Raw genomic sequence first — 19,407 nt, 5'->3', positions numbered from 1 at the left:
ACAGCAATCCAAAGAAAGTTTTCATCCTGGAATTCTCATAAAATATAATCTGAGAAAAAGCAACATATATTATGGAGGGCAGGGTGAAACCAGTAATTAAGACAAATTTTGCTAATTTCCCATAGGACTAACTCAGTGGCATTTTCAAAAGAAGGGGACATGGAATCATTAAAGGATGTTTGTTTTATGACTCTTCCAGGTGACCGAGAAAAGCAGCACGGAGACCAGAAGCAGCTATGGTAACAGCCTTTCATTTGGAGGAGTCTTTCATTTCATGGGGGATGAGGGAGATAGGTGACAAACCAGGTGCTGGAATTTTTTGGAAACGGAGATAGAATTATTAAAGTACCTCTATGCGAAAGCTTTACAAAACAGGCAAGTTAATAAAAAAGCAGGAAGTTGCAGTGCTACAACCCATTGGAGGCAACATCAGAATCAGGCCAAATTTATCCAGGTAATCGGGTAAGTTTTCTGCTTTCACTCAACTCAAGGCAGCATGCATTGTTAAACACCTTTCAAAACAGTCCTTGTAGTTAAGTCATCTTTAGGATGATCTAAAATTATATTAACAAGTATCATCTACATGTTCAGTCTTAGTAATTACAGCCTCTGGGTTGTAAATATTTTAGAAAAAAACAGCAAGAACCCCCCACCCCCAACATTACACCTCATACTTTCCATACCCAGTTGATAAAAAATTAACATCCTTCTGGTTCTGTATCTCAGGTGACCAATACAACTAATAAAGCGCCCCCCCTTCCTAATGGACCATCTTTTACTTTACTTGTTTATATAAAGATGAATTGTTTTAATAAGAAGATGAGTCTCTTCTAGGCCTGGAGCCAAAAAAGCCTAAGGGTTTGGGCATGCCAACTATACATCTGTAATTGACCTTTGCAATGGTGTAAATAAGGAGTGGCCAGATAAAATAAAACCCTGTACTAGAGCAACTCCACTTAATCCATTGTAGAATTAACTCTGAAAGATTTAGGAATAAAATTACACCAGAAAAGAGCAGTGATTTTGCAGATTATGTACGTAAATTCTAACGATAACACTGATGTTACAGACTGAAATTTCTGGAGTAGCTTCATATAAACCAAAGCAAACAAACAGAAAAACCAAACCAGAACTCTTTTCAGTTAAATGAATAATACAAATCAGTAAGGCATTCTTTTTTTGTTACTACTGGTGGGGATTTTCCTGGTTTTGTTTTAAACTGACAATGAATACATGCATCCCTAACAAGTTTACCAGAAAAGAAAAAAAACAAACAAACAGAAAAAAAGGAACAGGTAGTTTACCATTAGTTTATTAATCAGCAAATTTTATCACAATTACCTGAATACGATTACAAAGCATGTTAAAAATGTTACAGTATGGAATGTATTGTACATATGATCAAAGTGCAATTCTAATAGCCTTATGTCCTTGTTTGCTCCTTCAGACAAACTGAAATGGTAAGAAATGGTAATTACTACAATAAGAAATGGTTATAAAAATTTTCTTAAATATGAAAAGACAAATGCCTTTGGAGTGACCTTAAAATAATTAAAAGTCATATGATGACTAGCCAGTGTGATAGGAAATAAAAGAAGAGAAAAAGCAAAGTGGCACGTTGTTACCCCAAATAAATCTAAGACCTAAACTGACTGAATTATAACAATAAAAAAAAGCTACCAGACAATTAAAACAGGACATGAAAAAAAATTGCGTTACAGGTGAATTTTACTGTTGAAAGTGAAAAATAATATTATTTGCTTGAGACAGGTGTGTTAAAAACAGGTTCTGTAAGTGTATTCATGCCTATCCCCAATGAGGTATATGTTATTTTTGACCTGGATGTTAGAACAGGTAAGAAATCACTGCAAACCCAAACACAGGCACAGCTTTATAAGGTTTGTTTCTACTTCCAACATGGCTAAAACAATGACAAAAAGAAGGCCTTTCTCTTCCTGTTCAAGATGAAAGCAAAAATCCCAGACTTTCATAGGAACAGAATCACAGACTGATATGAATTAACTGTGCTACAGAATAGCTGAACATGGGTAGAGGGGGTAGCCTATATCTGTGTTTAAGAAAAAAAACTAGTAACAGCAGTTCCTGTTCTCATAAAAGTAATGTCTGATAATATTTCTAAACACTCTTGTAGTCCTAATGAATGTAGGCCTACAAATACCGGTATCCCAGACTTAGGTCTTTCCTGAGCAGAGGATAACAACACTATCAGACTGAGTGATGGCAATTGTGGTATGTGTTGCTCCTGAGAATTTTTTAGGAAAGCTATCACAATTTACAAGGATGCCATCAACTAAGCAAATGTGGATTCTGTTGCAATATCAATGTACTGCACCACTTACACTTCACAGTTCAGCTACAAAGCATTTATATTACTCTAAGAAAAGAAGCATCAGTGAACCAGCTTCCCCTTCCCCATATACAACTTTGGCATCCCTCTTTTGGAACAGGCTTCCATAAAGAGTCATAACAAACCATTTCAACCTTACTGAAACAGCAATCCCCCTCCTCAAAACAAAATTTCAGCCAAGTCAACATGTTCCCATTGAACCTAATTTCCAGGTTTGCCTGGAAAAAATTTCATTACAAGTTGAACTAAAGGGGATTGAAGATGCCATGAAGCGAGTGTTAGTACATAGTAAGGAGTGGAAAGAAGGTTGGTGTCATCACCTTTTCATCATCAACAGAAATGGAGAGACAAATTAAGTAACAGACAGCAGGTCACTGAGGGGAAAATCCTGCACCATTTTTTGGTGGGAAGGGAAGGTGGAACCCACTATGATTCCAGCATGCCAGATAGTCAGGATCTGGAAGCTCACATGGTGGTGATTTAGAAGACCAGGCCCACCATGGATTTCTGTGCATTTGTGTGCAGAAGGGTCAAGAAGGGAGATGCAAGATTTGAGAATCAGAGCTGCTATCAAGAAACTCCATTTCCCATCCTGTTCTACATTGTGCTGGAGTAAAAAAGAAATAAAAAATCCTTCCCTCTTCCTCCAACAGTTCTCCTTAGGCAAGATTTTCAGGTAGGACACCAGTGTGCGCATTTGACATGGATTGCAGATTCCATATACATTAACACATTAATAGTAGGTCAACTGGTTCTAAAGCCTATATTTCTATTTAAAATATCTTATCATAAAAATATACTGATTTTATAAACTGTTTAATAAATTACAGAAGATCAATTTCACTGTTCATGACAGTCATGTACAGACCGAGGCCAAATTCAACCCTAATGCGTGTAAGCTTAAGTCCACTGAAGCTACTGGACTTGCACAGAAATGGAGTTTGGCCCTTGATCTATATTTTACAGGAATAAAATAAGTATATTGAGGGAGATAAACTAAGCATAAGGACAGAATAAAGAAACATAGTGAACTTCAGGAGGGATTAAGAAAAGCAGAGTGTCCCTTATTTCCAAGCAGACGTACAGTTTTGAGAAGGAAAATTCACCCTTCAGCCACTATGTAATCAGCTTGTATTGCTTTTACCACAACAAAATCCTGGTAAGGTTCTGTAAGTTCTTTCCCAAACCATAACTTTACATTTGGGGGGAAAGAGGGGAAGCTATTAATGTAACTTGTAACAGATTCCTTCTGGAATAGCAGTCAACACAATCCAGTTTGTATTAGTTTTCCTTATTCTTGGATATACCTTCTGCCTTAAAATGCGTATCTGTATCTATATGCTTGCTCAGAGCTATTCTTAAGGACAAAATCCTAGTCTGTACCCAAGCAAGACTTCCACTAAACCATGAACGCCATGTGCCCCTGGAGGCAGAGGGGGCTGGGTGAGCTCCCGCAGGTGGCGGTGGTGCTGTCAGCAGCAAGGGGGGAGCTCCCGCAGGCAGCCATGGCACTGTTGGCGGTGGGGGGAGGGAAGGGGTGGGAAGTGGTGAGCGCTGACCGGCAGTTGACAACCACCCACAGATGCCACCAGCAGCATTCGCAATCGCGGACTGCTTGCAGACGCTGCCGGCAGTGCCAGTGGTGAGAGGCGACTGCCCACAGGGGATGCACCACCACACTCAGGGCGTTGCACCTGCATGCACCCCCTACGCATTGTCAATGCACTAGACTTCATGTAGGACATAACATGCAACATAACATGATGTTAGCAGAAGGCATAGCAGGGCAGCCCCTGACAAGCTAGGGCTGTAACTGGCAGTGCACAGACCTTATGCATCCAATGAGGGTTAGTGTGCAGCCTTCCTGGACTCCAACCCAGCCTCTGCTCCCTCTGTCCATCCAGCTGCAACAGCAGCTGGGGGCTCAGGACTCCCCCTCCCTCCTCTGGCTTCTGCTTCCTGCCCCAGGGGGTGGGGCATGGCATAGCCCCTAGCCTGAGGTACCCACACAACATGGTGAAGTGCAGCAAGGGGACATGCATGCAGTGTGCAGTCTGGGAAGAGGGGGAGGAGAGGGGCTGTGGCTTGTACTGGTGCAGCCTGTGTGGCATACAATCAGGCTGCACAGAAATTGGACAGACCTGTTAGAGAATAACTTGTTAGAGACAAAGACACCTTCAGACTAATATGGTTAACTACCTATCTATATGAGGTTAGCAGTGGTTGTCCATCCAACCCCCCACCACACAAAGAACTGAGTCAGGAAAAGGGGAAGAAGTGAATTTCCTCTGCAGTTGGAGAAAAAAAAAAAGCGTATTTTCCCCACTTGCTGTCCTCACAGATTGGAGAAAACAGAACACACTGTTCTTTTACAGCTGAGCAAAATGGGGATAGGAAGCAGTGAGTTGGTCAAAGCATCTAGTAAAACCAGATCCAAGAGGAAGTACAAAAGAAAAGACTAGAGAAAAATGGACTCTTTCCCTCAAAAAAGTAAAGAAACATTGCTAAACAAGTGGACTTCTTCCAACACAGGGTTGGAAGAAGACCCCCAAAGCAGAGGACCATCTAAACTGGGGGGTTTGGGGGGTGGAAACGTGTCCCGGGGGCCAGATGCAGCCCGCCAGGCCATTCTATCCGGCTCGCGGGGCCTCTAGAAAATTTATAAAATTAGTATTTATCTGCCCTGGGCTGCCTGTCATGTGGCCCTTGATGGCTTGCCAACACTCAGTAAGCGACCCTCCACCCAAAATAATTGCCCAACCCTGATCTAAACAGTGGCACAAAGGAATTAAAAGAAGCTGCTTTAACACACATACAAGCAGCAGGGGAAAACCCAAGTCAAAACATTCATAAAAGGTATACAAACTCTTGCTTCTGGCTAGACAATGAACCCATTCCCCCTCCTCCCCTGTAATTAAGAAATTTCCTCAGGAATAATGAGCTTTCTTATACCCAAAGAAAAGATGTACCAGTTAGCCTCTAGTTGAAAGGCAGCTTAGGGCCTAACTGAAGTAGAAGTGCCTTTGTGTCCATTCTCATAAAACAACAAATCTGCAGAATCAACAAAAAAATAATTTGAGTATTGTTAGATTGATGATGCTGAAATAAATATTCTTAGCTATAATCACACGGTAAAATTATAAATTATGAATACAAGCTAATGAAAAAGTGTGTGAAAATGTTTAAGAAGTTTCATTCAGGCATATTTCTGTTATAGAATATCTTGAGACCCTATACTGCAGCTATGCAATTTTACAGATGTGCTTTAAGATTTGACATATTTCATTCAAAAAGAGATAATGAATTTACTTTAAAACAGTCAACAACATGCTCTGAAAGAAATTGTGAGAGAGCCCTCTCTCACTTCATTACACCGATGAAGATGCTGTGCTGAACAGCTGGTTACTAAAAAACATCTGATGAACAAATTAGATCAGGTCTTTGAATTAGATGAAAGTTTCCCAAATCAATTTTTTTTAAAGTGCATAATGAAATACTTAGAGCTATCACACATGTAACAATCTCTTTTGTGGCTTTATTGAACACACACACAAGATGTCACTATATAAAACTAGAATCACGTAAAAGGGTACATTAAAATTTTTGTTTCTACCTGGTGAGGGGTTTGTTATTTTATTTATTTATTTTTAATAGTCTGTCTTCAGCCATCAGGTTACATACTAGCAGTAATAAAGACAAAAATATATTTAAAAAAAATCTCCCTCCTTCATTTAAGGGGGTTCTTCGGATTGCTTTGCCCCAGAAGGTATTGCTAAAAAATACATTCTGCTGGGATTCAAGAGAAAAAATGCTCAATATTACCATTATTTTGATACCCATGTTATTCCATAGTAAAGGTAGTAAAAGGCATGTACTGCTCAGGCTTAAAGACCTGAACTGGTTGGCAAATTTGGCATCAGGAAGATTTTGTCCCTCCAAAACTATCCTGAAATTCATGGGGATGAGAAATTGCCTTCCTCTGAAGCACTGAACAGAGATCAGTTAAAATTGACTGTGTGTAACCTGTATGATCAGTTTTCTTCCATTGTACTGCTTGAAGGACACTGAAATGTTGGTGAATTTATGCTCCTTCCCCAGTTTTTTTCTTTTCAATTTATTAATAATACTCTAAAGAACCAATAATACAGCTTCCACTAAAGTGAGCAGAAAGACAACTGTGATTTCAGCGGAAGTTTAGCTCCCATAGAAGCTTGTCTTTCAAATCCAATGCTATACTAAAGAATGGAATCTCTTTTCTGCATTTACCAGCTACCTACTGATAATATAAAACTTCACTGAAGTAAAAGAAATTAAGTGGGGTACCCAGAATTAGGAACAGCCCGTCAACTAAAATCTGAAGAGAATTTATCAAGTCAACTTATATGCACTCAGACTATGCTAAAGTTTCATAAAAGTTTCTCAGTTCAAAAAGAGGCTTCTGTTTCTGCTAAAACATTTGGACTCCCTGCCCTTCTGACAGCCAAGCCTACACACCTGAAAACCTGAGGAATTTCATATCACTGATTCCCTTGGAGAATGTAACTTGTATTGTACAAACCAGCTAAACAGAAAAGACCCAGAAATCCCATACTCAGTGTGGATCTAACCCTCTTTAACTAATGGACACTAGAGGTAGTGTGCTGTATAAACAACGCAAAGCAAGACATCTGTTCAGTCTAACAACAGAGAGTTGAAGCAGATTTTAAACAGCTGTTTTAATATTTTACAGATTTTTAAAAATAATCACTGGTAAATTTTAAAAATAATGACTAAAACTTCTCACCTTTTTTTTTTTTTAAAATAAAAAGTTATTTCCTTGACACATTTCCCTCCCATGGATTAACATTAGAACCAGAAACAGGACATGTAGTCAAACTATTTTTTTTTACTACTTCTTCCTTAGTTATATGGCAGAAGTTTGATGATTTTATGTATGGCCTTTTCTGCTTTTTTGGGGTGTAGACAAAAGTAAGTTATGCAGGTACTGATTCTCAAAGAAAGCTTTTTCAGCTCAAGTATGTAAGTATGGAAGCCACTACAAAAGGCACTTGTGATAAACATTACTATGGTCAGCCAGAGGTATTATACAGGTAACCCTTTTACTATGCTGCTAATTACAGTAACTTGCATGGAATGTGGTTGTGATTTAAGGATGGCCTCTAAAGCTAAATTTTGAGCCTTGGTGGTTCTACACAACTGGAAAAGATTTGGGTTGTTTTCATTTGGATAGGCATTTCCCTCGATTAATCAACACCGCTCCCTGTATTTTTCACTCTGACACCTGCAAAGGTTTCCTGTGTGATGGTGGCACCAGGTGCGGAGGCAAGTTGTTGGGTAGTTCATACCCATCTAGTTTAATCTTGATGAGATGCTTCGCCAATGCAAACTCCTCATTATCCAACATCCCATCATTATCACAGTCTGAAAGCTTCCAGATTTTCCCCAGGACACTGTTTGGTAATTTGGAAGTCACCATTTCCTTCTTCGCACTAACCCCTGAGATTTTTCCATTGACTGGTGACAGGGTATAGAAGATCTCATCATACGCAGGTTTATCTTTGGCAACAATCCACTCTTCTTCACCAGCTCCTTCCTTGGCACCTTCCCCATACCCATGGTCAAAGGGTCCCGCCATGGTGCCATCAAATGCTCCACCATGCACCATCTGTGTAGGCATGCTGTTTTCTTCCTGAGAGATTAGATTCATCAGAGAGGCAATTTTATTTGCCAACATGTTATCCACTGCTTCAATCAGCTTTGGTTTCAGAGAATGAAATTTGGTGAAATCACAAACCTCCAGTTGTTCCTGCCAATGAAGTACACGCATACATAAACAAAACATGTCAAAAGTTTCTTGACAAAAAACTTTCCTTACTCTACCTTTGTTGTGGTACCTGCTTCAGATGAGGGCCTCTGTCTTTAGAAATATTATTGAAAGCAGTTCCAACAAAAAGAGCCTCCGGGGTCTTACACTCCATGGGGCTTATCTGTCCACAGATGTGAACTGTCCTTACCAGTCCACATCACTACCCTGTGCCTATCCCTACCACAGGTAACCCACCAGGATGTGGAGGCTGGGGCTTTAAGGCACCTCTTACTTGTCTTTCACTGGGGAGGCAACTAGACTGGTATTTCTGGAAACTGCCCCACCATGGGCAGACACACCAGACCATCCTCCCCAGCCGGGTGTAGCTTTTGGTCATGCCCCAGAACCAGGAGCCTCCTGGCATCCCCATAGCTTCTGCCCTTACCTCCAAGGATGTTCCATGAACAGTAGCTCAGCCAGGCAGTGTTTTTTCCAGCTGGTTGTAGCAACTGCTGCCTCAGTCCTGAGGGCCTAGGTTTAAAATGGAGGCCGCTCAGCCCCACTTAAGAGCCCCTCCTGTTTACTGCATCTTCAGCTATTTACCTGGTTTCCTTAAAATAATATAATGATTTATACTATTTGCTAGTCAGTACTAATATTAATAATATCTAGAGTTAATTCATGCATCTGCACAGTCTCCTAGCTCCTGAGGGACACCTATTTTAATGGGACATATTTAAAGATATTTGGACCTCCAGTTGGCTGAACGTACTAAAAAGATGGATTTTAAAACAGTACTTATCTTACTATAGCAAAATGCTAGTAACCAATGTTCTTGCTAACAACTGAGGCAACTTAGGCCTGGTCTGCATGACAAAGTGATGCTGGTACATCCACAACAGGTGGGTTGTAAAACACCCCCTTCACCAAGATGGGCATGTCAGCAAAACCCTTTAGGGTAGATGCAGGTATGCCAAGAAATAAGGGCATTTGCTAGCTTAGCTTATGTCATTTGTTAAAATGATGCAGCTACTCCAGCAGAAATATTCCTTCTGTTAGTATGTTGCAATAGGATTTCTCACATAACAGCAGGTGGCAGCAAATATGCACAACAGAGAATTATATCATTTTTTTCACAAGTTCTGTTGAGAAGTTTATTACAATTACAAACCCAGCACAAAGGTTTTACTTTTTTCTTTACTTGGTCCTTAACTCCACCATCAGTGACCAGTTAACATACAGGGAGACTATATTTAAAATGTTTTCATCATATAAATCCCTTTTAAAACTTCTTCATCATTAACAACCTCTCCACTGTTCAGCTCCTGAACTAAGCCTTTTGTTCTTCTCACCTTACCACTCTTACAATTTGATGATTTCTGAATGACCTGTATGTACTCAAAATACAGGCTGGGCCCTCATTATGGATGAAAATATCTGCTCAATGCACGAGTGGTGGATTAATAAAAAATGTAAATAATGGGAAAGAAAATTATTCTGAAAAGTTCATGTTGCCACAATGGTGCTTCAACAGCTTACGACCAACCTAAACAGAAAGCAACCAATTTCTTCCAATTCAGGAAACTTAGTATGTGCCTGCTGCAGTGGGGGTAGAGAGAGATCATGCAGCTGGGAAGGAACTGTGCAGGTGCATGTTGCAGCTGGGGGCGGGGAAGGAAGGAAGGAATTGCTTGGGTTGCAGTTGAGGGAAGACAGAAAAACACCTATGGTGTGCATGGGAGAGCACCTTTGGTGCCTGCCACTTTAAGGGGCAGAGCAGGCAACAGGGCAGCTGGCAGGTGTGAGCTAGCATGAGCCAGTCACATGACCGCAGGACAGCACTGAGATAGGAGGAGGGGGCTGAGCGGCCTCCATTTTAAACCCAGGCCCTCAGGACTGAGGCAGCAGTTTCATAGTTGGTAGGGTAAGAAGGGACCTGAGCAGATCATGTCTGACCCCCTGCCGTGGCAGGAAAGAGTACTGGGGTCAAATGACCACGGCCAGGTGTTCATCTAACCTCCTCTTAAAGACCCCCAGGGTGGGAGCCAGCACCACTTCTCTTGGAAGTTGGTTCCAGATCCTAGCCGCCTTGACTGTGAAGTAGCACCTCCTGATGTCTAGCCTGAATTTACTCTCTGCCAGCTTGTGACCGTTATTTCTAGTCACTCCTGGTAGCGCTCAGGGGAACAGGGACTCCCCCAGTGCCTGCTGGTCCCCTCTGACTAGTTTGTAACAGGCAGATTCCCCCCTCAGTCTTCTCTTGTGGAGGCTGAACAGGTTCAGGTCCCATAGCCTCTCCTCGTAGGGCCTGCCCTGCTGCCCCCTGATCATGCGAGTGGCCCTCCTCTGGACCCTCTCCATGCTGTCCACATCCCTCCTGAAGTGCGGTACCCAGAATTGGACGCAGTACTCCAACTGCGGTCTGGCCAGTGTCGCATAGAGGGGGAGGATCACCTCCTTGGATCTGCTTGAGATGCATCTGTGGATGCATAACAAGGTACGGTTGGCCTTCCTGACTATGTCCCCACACTGTCAGCCCATGTTCATAGTGGCCTCAATAATGACTCCAAGATCCTTCTCTGCCTCTGCACTGATGAGAAGGGAGTTCCCCAGCCTGTAGGTATGCTGCTGGTTCTTCCCCTCCAGGTGCAGTACCCTGCACCTGTCAGTGTTGAAACCCATCCTGTTCTCTTCTGCCCACCCCCGTAGCCTGTCCAGATCCGACTGCAGCCTGTGCCTTCCTTCTAGTGTGCCCACTTCTCCCCACATCTAAGTGTCATCTGCAAATTTGAACAGGGTGCATTTTACCCCTTTGTCCAAGTCGCTGATGAAGATGTTGAACAGTGCGGGCCCTGAGGAACCCCACTGCCCACATCCCTCCAGTATGAATAAGACCTGTCCACCACCACTCTCTGGGTGTGGCCCTCCAGCCAGTTGGCGACCCATTTGACTGTGCAGGCATTAACACCACAGTCTCCTAGTTTTTTTTTTAATGAGAATGAGGTGACAGACCATATCAAAGGCCTTCCTAAAGTCCAGAAAGACTATATCCACCATGACACCTGCATCCACGGATTTGGTGACCTGGTCATAGAAGGCCACCAGGTTGGTTTGACAGGACCTGCCTCTAATGATCCCATGTTGGTTGCCCCTAAGCATAGTCTCCCCTGCTGGTCCCTTGTGGACATGCACCAGGATAATTTTCTCAAAAAGCTTTCCCAGGTAAGACTAATGGGCCTATAGTTTCCTGGGTCCTCCTTCCTCCCTTTTTTGAAAATGGGAAACACATTGGTCCTTTTCCAGTCCTCCAGCACATTGCCAGAGCACCATGAGTGCTTGTAAAGCTGTGCCAGAGGTCCCGCAATAACCTCTGCTAGTTCCCTCAGCACTCTGGGGTGGAGATTGTCAGGACCTGCTGATTTAAATACATCCAGTCCCTCCATAAGTTCCCCGACTAGGTCCTTGCTGACCCTAGGCCTGGGTGTGCCTCCCATGGGGCCTACCGGGGTTCCAGTGGGGGGGATGACCAGGTCCCTACTCAAAAAAATGGAGGCAAAGAAATTGTTAAATAGGTTAGCTTTGCTGTCTGGTGTGACGACCAGATTTCCTAGCATGTCCTGCAGAGACCCCACATTACCCGGTACCCATGTATTTAAAAAAAGGACTTCTTGTTGTCCTTGATCCAGGTAGCTAGTCCCAGTTCCATCTCTGCCTTGGCCTTCCTGACCACCCCCCTACAGCCCCGAGCAAAATAGTCCCGAGGTATAGTCCTATCTGGTGATGGCCCTTCCCTTCTAATGGGTGTACGCCTCCTTTTTAGCTTGGAGACGTTTCCAGATGCTTTTGGTGAGCAATGGAGGCCTTTGCGCCCTCTTGCCCCCTTTGATCCATGTAGGGATTACCTCCCTTTGGGCTACAACCAGCTGGAAAAAAAACATTGCCTGGCTGAGCTACTGTTCATGGAACACCCTTGAAGGTAAGGGCAAAAGCTATGGGGATGCCAGGAGGCTCTTAGTCCCGGGGCATGACCAAAAGCTACACCCTGCTGGGGAGAATGGTCTGGTGGGTCTGCCCATGGTGGGGTAGTTCCCAGGAAATACCAGGCCAATTACCTCCCCAGTGAAAGACAAGTAAGAGTCTTTCACTGGGGAGCCTCAGCCCCCACATCTTGGTGGGTTACCTGTGGTAGGGACAGGCATGGGTTAGGGACAGGTCATATCTGTAGACACCTAAGCCCCATGGAGTGTAAGACCTTGGAGGCTCCAGAGAAGGGGCAGAGAGAGTGGCCCTAGTGAGAGGCAGAAACGTGTGGTGGCCCACACAGAGTAGGGTGCGTGGTGATGGCCTGAAGAACTGTGCATAAGGGTTATAGAGGAGGGTTGCAGGGGCCACCTGAAGGGCTGGACCTGGGGGATGTTGAGTAGGGCTGCAGAAGTGGCCCGAAGGGCAGCACACAGACCAACCCCCATAAGGATGTGAACCTAAGAGTGGACCAGAGAGGGGCTAGTGGCAGAGTTCAGCCCTGTGTAAGGCATAAGGCTGGTGATCACATAGAGTAGGGTCTGTGTGAGGGTGGCCTGACGGGCTGCATGTGGACTGGCCAGAGTGGGAGTAAAAAATCCTGAAGGGCTATGTAGAGTTAGGGCCCAAGGGGGACCTGAAGGGGCTGTATGAAATAGGGCAGATTGAGTGCCCCAGGGAGGGGCAGCGTGTCTGAGGCCCTGTGAAGGGTAGTGTACCAAGCAGAATGCTAGAGGCATACCAAGGAGCAGTTTGGCCTGGCCACAGGCCAGAGCTGTTACCATCTTATGATGCCATCTGTGAGGCATGGGGCAGAGTATAGGAAAGGTCAGCCATGTATAATGCTCTTGGCACTGCAGCCTAAAATGGGCGCCCTCCCATATTTTACACCAGTTACTTATTCATCTAGTTGTGGCAGGCGAGACAGAGTAAACTGCCCCTAGACAGGTGGGTGGGCCAATGTTGAGACCTGGCCCTAAGATGACTCCCTATCACAGCATGTAGCCCCCAGGAGCTTAGAAGCTGGATAGCCTTGGGCTAAATGAATGGCAACTCTGATTCCATACAGTGATATATGTTTTTAATCTATAACACATTATCAGCAAAAGGTACTTTGAGGTAGCAATCCATCATTTTTGTTATATTGTTATGACTGTAAATCTTAAATTTATAGCAAGACAGCCCTCAGCAATCACGACTGACCTCTGCCAACCTTTTGCCACTGTCAGCAGAACCTACCCTCAAGTGGGCTTTATGGAAGATTGTGTCATTTTTTTTTAACCATTTGCAGGAGGTTGCCAATTGATAATTAGGGCACAGCTCTATGTTAGTACTATACCTGCATTTTCTTGACCTCTGGGAAATCCCCTTGTGAAATTTGGTACTCTCGTTGCAGTTCTACATAGATCTCAGGTAGTCTGCTGATCAGCTCCTTCTTCTTGTTCTCTTTTCCAAAAACAGATGGCATTTCCTTTTTAAGGTGGCTGATGATATAAGCATGGACCTAGAAGAAATTAATGAGTTCTGACATTAGCTACAGAGTCTAGATGATTTTTTCATTAAAAAGAAAAAAAAACATTAGCTGTGTACAAACACATCATCTTTAAAATAAAATGCGTCAACCATTATTTGTTGAACAATTCCATAAAAACAGATCAGTGGTTCTCAACCTTTTTGGACTCAGGGCACCTCTTGTTAGACTCATGGCACTCCTCAGAAAATACCAGTTCTTTGTTTTCACTCATTTTTGAGTGCAGAAAAATAACAGAGCAACTTGTGTGTGGCAAAGAACTCAAAGGCCCCAACAGCTCAGAATGGTTTTAATATTATGTATTCTTATTTAAAACCACTAGGTTTTATCTTGTGAATCATGTCTGCGTACCGAACAGCGCTAACATTGTGTGGCGGTCTGTGGCACCCTTTAAAAGATCTCATGGTACCCTGGTTGAGAATCAAATTACTGGGCTGAGAAGCTACTCTATTGCTAGCGAATTTTACGCATCTTATATTTCTGAGTTTGAAGAAACATATATTAGACAATGAATGTTTGTTTGCTCACTCCTGAGAGCTTAATTAAAACTACATATGCCCTTAAAAATCTTCATAAAAATATGGTTGAAAAATCAGGTGCAATTACAGTGAGCTCTGGTTGATTTGTTCCTCTAAGGGAAATGGAAATAATATCTGGTAGTGCACAATTATCAGGATATAATTAATAATACATATTATTATCACAATAATTGGGAGGCAGAAGAGAGGGGATTGCCCAGAAACTGGAACAGTGGTGACTTACTCCACAGAGAAACCAGGATAGGTTTGCACCTCGAAGACGAACTGAATCAGAGTTCACTGTAATAAAAAGGAAGAACACTGTGCTTGGTCTATCAGTGCCAAAAGTGAGAGTGAATGGGGAATGGAGAGAGTTACTGATCCTTAAACATTGCTTGGTGTGGGCAATCTTTGTACCTCCTGCGCCCCATTTTTAGTTTTTACTAAAATAAGCTCCCTCTGCCTTGCTACTAATAGCAATTTGGGAAGAGGAGGGAAAATGTCCTTTAAATAATCTAGGCATGGTAAATGATAGGGTTATCAGAGTGGAGTGAGTGAATAAATAGGAATGTGTGTCACTTGCAAAAGAGAGACTAAGCTGTTTCTATATTTATGCAGCCACTAGAAGATGACAAGAGCACTCATCATACTTTAATAACAACGTGTCAACTGCTCCTGAAAAGGCAAAGGAGAAAAGCAGGGGGCATTTCACCATAAAATGAAAGGCATTTCTTCAGCCCTACACTGTACTGATCTATACACAGCTCACAAATCTAGAAACAGATGCCCTCTTCAGAATGTGACTAGTTGCGCTGCGATATGTCATGGCACAGCTGATCTGTTTTACTGACATCTATGGATGTCCCTGGAACTTTGAGTTGCCTGCCCTCTCAGGGTTTATGAGGCCCAATTCTGTGGGAAAAGGGCCCTAGGTGTTGTGTCCTGACTTGGGATGTGCGTTTGGAAGTGGAGGAAATTTTCTGAAAGGGTTCCCCCCAACATTTGAAGAATGGGTGCACTGAGGGAATCCCCACAGGGGTCCCCTGCTCTGCACTTGCACAATGTGCCCAGACCAGGAGTGCAGTAGCATGATAGGCCACAGCCCCACACTTTTCTCCCTTGACTCACCAGGGGAATGCCCTGCAAGGGAATTCACCCCTGCCCTGACATAGGGGAGTATGTTTGCAAGTAGAAGGTTTCCCCACCCCGATCACAGACCCTGTGCCAGGGTGAAGCAGCCTGGGCCCTTTTCCCACAGGACTGGGCCCATGAAGTTGGGGGAATTCTTGCGGGGGGTGGGGGGTGGAGAGTTATATAGATATCAGCCACAAAAAGGAGACACAAATTATTACTATGTTCATTGCCACCACAAAATTTAAACATGTGGAGCAACAAAGAGCTATGACATCCATTTACTTGGCTTTGTATAACCATAAATACTTTTACGGTGGCACAAAATCATTGTCCGCTTGCAGCCTTAGATTCTGACCCTGGAAAGACCATGCTCAAGCTGTAGAGTGAAACCATTCTTGGTTTTTAACACACTTGTTTTTAGATTCTTAATAGAGGCAGGAATGGAGGGGAAAATTCAAAAGCAGCCTTCTGTATAAGAGTTCAAGTGTTGCTGAAAGATATGAAAGGATAATTTGGGAAAGCCATGTTTAGAATCCTACCTGTTTTTAAGATTCCCAACAGATTAAATGGATTTCAAACATATAGTAAGGCTTCTAGGAAAAAGAAAATATAGACACGAAAGTTCAAAAGGCACAAGTCACTATGCTCTAGCCATTAGTCCTACCAGTTAAACTGCTGCAAATAATCATGTGTTTGTAGAGATATGAACTTTCCATCTTCAGAGTACTTTATAACTATGACCTAAACCTCACATGACTTTGAGCTGATGCTCCAAAGAAAAGATAAAGCCCAGAATTTGACAACCGGTTGACATGTTTCTGTTTTATTTTTGGGTCTGCTCCAACCTTCAAGAAGACAGGCAAAGAAGCGAGGGAGAAATGGAACCAACAAACATCACAGCAATTTTGTTCAAAGATGACTGAAGGTTTGCCTAAAAATCATGTAACAGCTATTCTACCTTAAATTTTACATAAACAGGATTAGATTATTGCCTGTCTTAGGGATAAGCAGTTGACTTCCGTTCTTCATGGCTGTCAACTTAGCGCATTCCATGAAAAAACTAGTTTCATGTTTAAAAATTCTACTTTGAGAAGCTTGACTATACTTTCCATATTTTCTTCATTTACTTTCACCCACATCTGAATACAGTTTAAAGAGAATTTGTGTTAAATAAGATGTTATCTAGCTACTTTGGAAGTGATTCAGATGAGATCAGAAAAAAAAAATCCTAAGATTTTAAGAAATAAACATCAGGACATGATGCCAAAATGGCATATTTCTTTGCTGAGACACAGTAGGCAACATTAATGTGCTCAGTCTCCCTATTTTCCACACCTCAGAAAGATTTCAATTAGGGTTAGATCACCCAGGATTGTTTTACTATTATAATTATATGGTACAGTTTTAAAAAAGCAATATAATTCAATTAGTATAAGCCTCAGAGACAGCTTCTTATTCCAGTGTAAGAGTCAACCACGCTGGAATCCCTTGCCAAACAACACTCAAGTGGAAAAGTTCCTCTCATACTGGAATAAGAATGTCCATATATACTAGGATAATTACTGTGGTTTATTCACACTATGTAGGCAAACCTCAAAACACTATAATCTGCATTTTTGTGTTGCTGGAATAAAAAATATAGCTACAATTTTCCTTTTGAGGAACTATGGTCACAAATTGACAGAGAGTGGATTTAGGCTAGATATCGGGAAAAACTTCTTCACAGTAACGGTGGCCAAAATTTGGAATGGGCTTCCAAAGGAGGTGGTGCTCTCCCCTACCTTGGGGGTCTTTAAGAGAAGGCTGGATAGGCATCTGGCTAGGGTCATCTCACCCCAGCACTCTTTCCCAGCTGGGCAGGGGGTCAGATTCTATGACCTGTTGAGGTCCCTTCCGATCCTAGCATCTATGAATTTCACCTGACTAGGTTAATTTGATTTGAATTATTTCCTGTTTTTGGGAGGGGAAGGAAGGGGAGAACTTTTAACTTCTTTTGCTTTACTGTTGAACCTCTAACAAAGGAAAGCTGCATGTTGCAATAAGGTCAGATCAGAGCCCTGTGCCCAGCTAGTCCCAATCAGAGAATCAAGGCAATTCAACCCCTGAGGCTGTAGAGGAAGCAACCAGGCAAACCCAGATCAGTGCCCTGAGCCCAGCTGGTTCTAGTGAGGCAATTAGGAGAACTGCAGTGATTGCTCCCACTAGAGGCCATCCTAAGGCTGCACTCATTCCAGCCCTTAAAATCCAGACCCAGGCTACAATACTCTGTCCAGACAAAGACTTAGGTACTTGTTCCTGGCTTTCCCTGCTTTACTACTCGGATCTCTGGCCCCGACTCAGATCACCCTGGCTTGGTTCTGGCTTCTGATTCTGACTCCAGCTCTGAACCTTGGCTTATCTCAACTCACCTCTGGCTCACCCTGACTTGGCACTGGTTCTAGTTTGAATGCCTGGCTCACCCTGACCTCGGCATTGACTACTATTTCCCCTGACTTGATCTTCAGCCTCCCAGTTCCCTGGGAACCTGTCCCATGAACTCTGCCCACGTACCTGATAACCTTTCTTGACTGGTCATACCCCAGCTTCTAACACTTCGGGGAAGAGAGGTGTGGGGTGATGTAGAACTCATGCTGCCAGTGTCCTCACGGCTGCTGACATTCTTGGCCTACGCATGCCAAAAGGCGAGAGGATGAGACCAGAACAGGATGTTCTGTGCTGCTCCCATGTGCTCCAAAAGATCTTTGGTAGCCAGCACAGGAATCTGTCAGTTCAAGTCAGGTTCTGAGATTAACTATTTTCCTTCAGCCTGTACTGTGTGGGTGTGTGTTTTAATCAATTTGTGACCTACCACATAGTGCTGGTGCACTTTCCATAAACGGAACATACCCAAAATAGGTCCCTGGAATTAGAAGTGTCTACATGTTCACTAATGCTCTGTAATTACAACTCATTAAGTTTAATAACTCTAATAACAGGTACCAACTTAATGCAGCATAATCAGAGCTACTGTACAGTAGCACCAATGCATTTTTTTTTTGTAACACTAATGCACAGTAGACTAATTCTACTGCACATTAGCATGGTTTTTGCCTGCTGCGGTAATGCGTAGTAGAATTAGTCTAGCATCTGATATAGATGTGCCCACTGACTATTACAGCAAAAGCTTTGTTATCTGCCATCTCCTGGAAATGGGGGATGCCAGTTAATCAAATATGCACCATCTGGTGCACTCCCTGGCATTGGTATGCTGGGGGACGGGGCGGGAGGCCCGTGCAGGCTGCTTTGCCCTGGGCCATGGACCGAAGTGAGGAAAAAGAAGAACTCGGCTTATGGCAGCAAAACTGGAAATGGGATTTCCGGTTTTGCTTTTGCCATGTCCCTTGGATGCCGACTGGTGGAGCTTTGTGGTTGATACAGTGCTGGATAACACTGCTTTTGCTGTAATTACCTTTCTGGCAAGGAATTACACTGGCCGATTTCATTAGCTGTTGATCTCCCATATATAATTGTTACCCTGTTGCATCCATTAAAAGGAAAGAAAAACAGTCAAGGTGATGCCTGGTTCTTGTTACAGCAAAAGAGAAGAGACAAGATGGTAGAAAGTTTTTATTAAGGGATACTAAATTAGAACCAGTGTTCATGACGGTGTTTCATAACTTTACATGGTTTAACCCCTAAATACAGACCATTTTCAATAGTAAATTCACTACAGAGCTGCACATGCTAGCCCAATTCCACAGTTGCAGGAGACACTACTATATTACATTTCTCTGGTCCACTGGCTCCAGACTGCTGCCTTACCAAGACACAACTACTTCTACGATGAAAGGTATTTTTCAAGCTGCATGTAGCATGTTGCCCAAAGGGGTTCACAGATTTCATAGACATTAGGGCTGGAAGGGACCTTGGAAGATCATCGAGTCCAGCCCCCCGCCCAAAGGGCAGGAAGTTAGATGGGGTCATAGGATCCCAGCAAGATAAGCATCCAATTTGCTCTTGAAGGTGTTCAATGTAGGTGCTTGAACCACCT

General features: G+C 43.1%; 1 protein-coding gene across 1 annotated transcript in view; it reads right to left on the bottom strand.

Moving 5' to 3' along the window:
- Positions 1–5,888: 5,888 nt before the first annotated feature.
- EHD4 (EH domain containing 4) overlaps positions 5,889–19,407 on the bottom strand; it is a 47,972-nt gene continuing 34,453 nt past the window's right edge. The window contains exons 5-6 of the mRNA XM_019551994.1: positions 13,534–13,698; positions 5,889–8,174 (exon numbers count right to left, since the gene is read on the bottom strand). Of these exons, the coding sequence (XP_019407539.1) occupies positions 7,638–8,174; positions 13,534–13,698 (702 nt within the window). The 3' untranslated portion in view covers positions 5,889–7,637. The remainder of the gene's footprint in view (positions 8,175–13,533; positions 13,699–19,407) is intronic.

Source organism: Crocodylus porosus, unplaced genomic scaffold (assembly GCF_001723895.1).
Source record: "Crocodylus porosus isolate Cpor-Errol unplaced genomic scaffold, CroPor_comp1, whole genome shotgun sequence".
Taxonomy (NCBI): Eukaryota; Metazoa; Chordata; order Crocodylia; family Crocodylidae; genus Crocodylus; species Crocodylus porosus.
This window is presented reverse-complemented; position numbering and strand designations above follow the sequence as displayed.